Source organism: Anastrepha obliqua, chromosome 5 (genome assembly GCF_027943255.1).
Source record: "Anastrepha obliqua isolate idAnaObli1 chromosome 5, idAnaObli1_1.0, whole genome shotgun sequence".
Taxonomy (NCBI): Eukaryota; Metazoa; Arthropoda; class Insecta; order Diptera; family Tephritidae; genus Anastrepha; species Anastrepha obliqua.
In genome coordinates this window covers 40,475,369-40,481,795 of record NC_072896.1, presented here as the reverse complement: position 1 = coordinate 40,481,795, position 6,427 = coordinate 40,475,369, and the positions used below count along the sequence as shown (strand labels likewise).

The following is a 6,427-nucleotide window of genomic DNA, read 5'->3' as shown; positions in this document are numbered from 1 at the left end:
AAAGGTCACAAAGTGACCACTTACCGGATATTGTATTATATGTATTCATAACCTGCATGTCTACACTTCTTATTATAATAAATATACCATCAAAACTTTTCAAATAAACATTCATGTATTTATTTATTTTATTTTATTTTTTATTTTTCAAAATAGGCAGCCTTACTTGGACACCCTCGCATATTTACGTATGTACTTACTTTTACTATCAAAATTGAGTGCCTATAACTTTATCTGCATTATACTCGTACTTGTATTTGGAGAGGCTGCAAGTTCCTCTCTGGGCACTTACCATTGCGTTGTTATTTTTCAATATACCCACTCCATATTTCATTTGAGTACTCACTTATAGTACATATAAATATAAATGAATTAGCTAAGCTTAGTTTATTCTTAGCGACCAGTCGAGTCGCCAGTTGTGTTTGAGTAACAATGATGAACGCATTAAAATATAAACTTGTGACGGGATTGATTTTTGCTAGTCTCTTAGTCAACCTAGAAGGTTGCGTGGCAAATGTGAGTTTATGTGGTTTATGAAAATAGCTGAAAAAATACGCATATTGAGCTCAAGAGTTTTGTTTTTATATAAAACAATAACAGAAATAAATTAAAATAAAATAATAATATAAAATTTTTCAAAATTAAATTATATAAAATAAAATCAAATTAAATTAAACTAAGTAAAATCAAGCGAACTTCAATAAAATAATAATATAAAATAAAAAAAATTTAACTAAATTAAATTAAACTAAGTTATGTAGAATAAAATAAAAGCAAGTTATAAAGTACATTCAAGCGAAATCCAATAAAATGAAATAATAAATAAATAAACTAATAATTTAAATTAAGTAAAATAACATAAGTGATTATCATAAACGTATATGGACATATGCCAATGAAAAGTAAAATTTCAAATTAAAATTTTCAAGCAAACAAAACGGTCCTTCACAATCGACCATGAGGCCAATACCTTTTTAATGGATAGCAAGCCGTTTCGTTATGTCTCAGGGTCATTTCACTATTTTCGTGCTTTGCCACAAGTATGGGAAGAACGTTTAAAAACAATGCGTGCAGCCGGCTTAAATGCCATCGATACGTGAGTACTAGAATTTGAATTGAGAATTTATTTCTTGCTAATCATATTTTATTATCATACTTATTGTTTGGCAAAATAAGGTGTAAACGAGTACGGTTTAAAAACTGTGGCAATTTATTCCCCCGAGTCAAGATTCCAAATAATCGCAGAGTAATTTACCCAGTTTATAGTAAATCATTTCTGGTTCAATTGCTTTGTGAATAAAAAGAATTGGCTCATCTGGAACAACTCTTATCCTCACCATACTCTCGAGTCCCTATATACATATAGCGGTCATGGATTGAATTGATATAAAGTGGAAAAATTTTAAATGTGATAAACTCATATTTTGTAGGAGTAAATAAGCAAACAAACACCACTTTATTGAAAAAGCTTCCGAAATATAATATATTCAAAAAATTCAAAATACAGGTTTACTTCACAAAAGTGATAGTATCGCCCTTAAAGTACTGCCCATCAACTGCGACGCACTTTTGCCAGCGTTTGAGCCAGCTCTCGAAAAATTGCTGGACCTCTACATATTTTTGCTATAGCCATCAGAGCCGTCTTCGATTTTTCCATTACTTCATTTCGGCTGTTAAAGCGCGTTCGCCGCAGTGGTTGTTTTGACTCGGCCAGGTCACGTGAATTCGATAGCTGTTCGACGGTATTCGTTTCGCGAAATGTTTCACGTAGAAGGCTCATAGCGTAAAAAAAATCCTTATTAACTGGCTGACCTTCTGGCATAAAATCTTGGTATACAACCGCGAGCATCGCTTTCTTTTATGATTGAAAACGACTTCGTTTTTGTGGTCTTGGTTCATTCAGAGCTCTCCACTCACACACCTGATGTCTGGAATTCGTGTCGTACTCACAACCCCAAGTTTGGTATGCAGTAATGATGTGTCTGATGAATGTTGGGTCGGATTCAGCCTTGTAAATCATGTCTTTGGGGATATCAACGCGGTACCTTTTTTACATGAAATTCAGGTCCTAACCAACTGAGACCAACTTTGCAGCAACATGGCGCGAAACCCAAATCATTAACTACAATGTCCTGAACGGATCCATAAACAATTTTCAAGTACTTTGCGAACTCTCTGATGGTTAATTTGCGGTTATTGATCAAGTTTTCTTTACTTTATTGATATTTTCATCAGTTTTCGATGTCGACGGCCTGTCACTACGTTCGTCATCATCTATAGACTCACCATATTTTCTGAAGAAATTTTTTCAGTGGTACGTCAGCAATGACCGACAGCCAATCCCTTGGCCGGTCCAGATCGGCTACAAATTATGGTCGAGGTTAGAGAGTATGTCCTGCAAAGTGGGTCAACAAAATTAGGAAAATCTCAAGCAAGCACTTATTACAGTAGCGTCATCCATATCTATAGAAACCTTACATGCCGCTATGACTATAACTAAAGGTATATTTAACGAGCTTCCTATTGTAGGTATACTGATTTGTTTATAACATAAGAGCTGAAATGATGTGGTAATGCACCACAGAACGGCTAATATAGAAAAACTTCAAAAATTGCTAGAATATAAATAAAATATGAAAAATTATCTAAAACTAAACCTACAAAAACTGTAGAATAAAATAAGAGCTATAATAATTACTTATACATTTTACTACTCTCTACTGTCTTCTCACGCTTAGCTACATCGAATGGTCGCTACATAATCCTCATGACGGCGTCTACAACTGGGACGGAATTGCAAATATTGAGCGCTTCTTAGAATTAGCACAGAACGCTGGTTTCTATGTGGTCCTACGTCCAGGACCATACATCTGTGCAGAACGCGATAATGTATGACTGCATCATGAGAACAAAAAAAAAAATATTTTCAAACAATCTTTTCAATAGGGCGGCCTACCCCACTGGCTTTCCCACAAGTATCCGGAAATAAAGGTACGCACCAGCGATTCCAACTACCAGTTCGAAGTAAGCAAATGGTATGCTCAACTTATGCCACGTCTACAAAGGTTCTTCTACGGCAATGGCGGTCCAATCATAACGGTTCAAGTAGAAAACGAATATGCGTCTTTTTATGCGTGCGATGCTGACCATTTGATTTGGTTGCGCGATGAAACCGAAAAATATGTTCAAGGCAAAGCAGTGCTTTTTACAACAGATCAGCCGAAAGATGTGAAAAGGTGTGCGAAGATTGAAGGAGTACATGCGACCGTCGACTTCGGAATAGGTTTGTTGATTATTCGTGTAGTTGATTATTCGCAAATCACATACAATCTCGTTAAATTTTTTTGCAGGCTCAAATTTTGACAGCCAATGGAGTGCTATGCGTAGTGTTCAACCAACCGGACCATTAGTAAACTCTGAATTCTATCCCGGTTGGTTGACCCACTGGGAAGAGGAAAATCAAAGGCGTGATGCTAATGAAGTGGCAAATTCATTGAGGTAAAGAGAGTTTAAGTATATTTGTGTATATCTTTTAAAGAGGCGTGTTGATGTCTAGAAATGTAAAATAATGTATGGTACACACATGGCAGTGCACTAATAACTGCATCGTAAAATCACTCAACGAACTTAAGAAATGAATCTTTATATCCTTTATCTCCACAGACTTATGCTCGAAGCAGGCGCGAACGTCAACTTTTACATGTTCTTTGGTGGCACTAACTTTGGCTTTACTGCTGGTGCCAACAACTATGGCAAAGATTATGTTGCAGATATTACCTCTTATGATTACGACGCTGTAATGGATGAGGCCGGTAATGTTACCAAAAAATTTGAATTGGTACGCAAAGTTATAGCCGAATTTCTCGAAGTACCAGCAGAAGAGAATTGTAATGGCTGCATAACGACGCAACGCCTGGCTTATGGAAATGTAACTTTGGAGCCAATTGGTAATTTACTCTCCCAACTGGGACGCACTACGCTGGCACATGGAGAGCCGATTAAAGCTGCGAAGCCACTTACATTTGAAGAACTCGACCAGTACTCCGGTTTGGTGTTGTATGAAACTGAATTACCACATCTGGAGATCGATCCCACACTTCTCACTGTCAACGAACTGCATGATCGCGCTTATGTGTTTGTAGATGAAGAGTTGGTGGGCACGTTATCGCTTAAGAATGGCATTTTGTCAGTACCATTGAGTAAAGGTTTTGGCAGCCGCTTGCAGTTGTTGGTGGAGAATCAAGGGCGCATCAATTACGAAACTCTTAACGATACGAAAGGTATTCTAGGTGACATAACAGTGGAACGTTCCAATGGCGAAAAACAGAAGCTAAATAATTGGGTTACAACATCCTTCCCTTTGGAGAGTTCCCAAATGACGTCATTCATAGAAGCATACAAAAACGAAAAAGGAGCTGAAATAGTAAAAAAGACCAAAGTTCTAAAGAATGGACCTGTTATTTATTATGGCGAGTTCGAAGTTGAAAATCTGGGTGATACCTATTTAAATTCAATTGGCTGGGGCAAGGGTGTGGCTTATGTGAATGGCTTCAATCTCGGACGTTATTGGCCATTAGTTGGACCACAAATGACGCTCTACCTACCTAAAGATTTGTTGCAAATTGGCACAAATACGTTAGTTATTCTGGAATATCAGACAGCCAATTTAAATACCGAAAATGGAGAGTATGTCGTGACGCTCGAAGACAGACCACAGTTGGATGGCTAAAAGTTTGTACGTCGTGGCGCTCGACGATAAACCGCCGTTGTATGGCTAAAAGTTTGTTTATCAATGGGTAATTAAAAACAAAAATTGTGTTTGTTGAATTTTCTTTATTTTTATTATTATTAAGAGGTTAAATGTAAAACATAAACTAATAAAAACGTTTGTGCACGGCAAATTTATTTTGAAGGACGGAAAAAAGTTTTCAAATTGGTGTGGCAATGTTGTTTATTTTGCTTTACATAATTTATTCTATTTAGTTATCATGTTATCCCTTAAACTATTATATATTGTTGTATTTTATTTTGTTTTATTCTTTTCAATTTTAATGAGATTAATTTTATTTTGTGCAGTTTTCTTTTTTATTCAATTCCTGTAATTATTATATTTTACTTTTTTTATTTTATCTATTTAGTTCTCTCTTTTTATTTTATTTTTACTATTTTTTATTGTAGTAACGTACACTTGTGCTCGCATTATTAGGTCACTTTAGATTTTTACAATATTCGAAATAATTTTATGCTAAGTTTTTACCGTGTCATTGCACGACAAAAATTTTGTGAATCAAAGTTCCAAACTTTGCACTAAATTCCAAACATTTGACAAATACAAAAAACATTTACATCAAAATGTTCAACTTTCTAATCAGAATTTTAGAAAACTTCAGGGTACGCAGTTTTATAGCCTATTAAATTTTAGTATAATGGTGTACAAGATTAATGAAAAAATGGCACTGCCATCGAAGATGAATACGCTGTCAAAGAAGCTTTGGGAATGATTCGCAGTAATATTTTCTCTGAATGGTACGATGGAAGACCTGGTTCAAAAATAGTAAGTTCAATGTTAAAATTATAAAACTTATCAACAGAATATTGGTTGGCCACACTTATGACGGCCGATTCAGAGCTGTGTGAGTTTGGAGCGGTAAACTCTTATATGTAGATAAGGAACTATTTGCATTTGGTGGTCTTTGGAGGTGTGCCGCCGAGGCCGCGGCGGCCTTTGGCCGATATTTTGTCCCATACGTAATTGAGCCATACCATTATTATCATAATAAAGAGAAATGACAATAATTTCCTAAAAAAATTGTATTTTATTCAAAATCAACACCGGCCCTTGAAACTTAACCACCCTTTACATACATACTAAATTTTTCATTGTCAGACTTAATGCAAGGAGTAAATATAAACTAGTCGATAACTATACAGACTTTAAATGAGATGCAAATGAAAAGTACACAGTAAATTTGCTTTCGTTTATTAAAGAAGCTAACATTAAATTTTAGCCTTGCATTACACACCAGTGATCTCACAAACAGTGGAATACCCTGGCGTTTTGTGGATTTGCGTTCCGCCATTTAAATAAAAGGGAAAAACAAAATAGTTTGCAAGTTTAACTATCTAACTAATTATATAACTAAAATTAAATTTGCTATAAAACTGTATACCCTTAAGTTTTTAAAGATTCTGATTAAAAAAGTTCAAAATTTTGATGTCACTTTTTTCTTAAATTTATTAAATTTGTATGGGTTCCGTACAACATTCACAAGATTTTCTTGCTGCAGTGAACTATATTTTATAAAAATATCAATGAAAAAAATATAGCATAAAAAATATTGCGAATATTGTAAAAATAAAAAGTGATGTGACCCGACATACAGTGAACAACAAATAAACTGGGACACCAATATTAAAAAATTCAAAT

General features: G+C 34.9%; 1 protein-coding gene across 1 annotated transcript; it reads left to right on the top strand.

The window, feature by feature from the left end:
• Positions 1-400: 400 nt before the first annotated feature.
• On the top strand, positions 401-4,933 carry LOC129248584 (beta-galactosidase). The gene is made up of 6 exons (XM_054888197.1): positions 401-516; positions 930-1,096; positions 2,739-2,889; positions 2,947-3,283; positions 3,351-3,498; positions 3,664-4,933. The coding sequence occupies exons 1-6, from the start codon at positions 433-435 to the stop codon at positions 4,727-4,729; spliced, it is 1,953 nt and encodes a 650-aa protein (XP_054744172.1). The 5' UTR covers positions 401-432; the 3' UTR covers positions 4,730-4,933.
• Positions 4,934-6,427: the final 1,494 nt, after the last annotated feature.

What these genes read in the sequence shown, in the direction of transcription:
- LOC129248584 (XM_054888197.1), top strand. Translation starts at nt 433, where the DNA reads ATGATGAACGCATTAAAATATAAACTTGTGACGGGATTGATTTTTGCT. An exon ending in TAGAAGGTTGCGTGGCAAAT is followed by an intron (nt 517 to 929) that starts GTGAGTTTATGT and finishes AAAATTTTCAAG; the next exon opens with CAAACAAAACGGTCCTTCAC. An exon ending in TCTGTGCAGAACGCGATAAT is followed by an intron (nt 2,890 to 2,946) that starts GTATGACTGCAT and finishes TCTTTTCAATAG; the next exon opens with GGCGGCCTACCCCACTGGCT.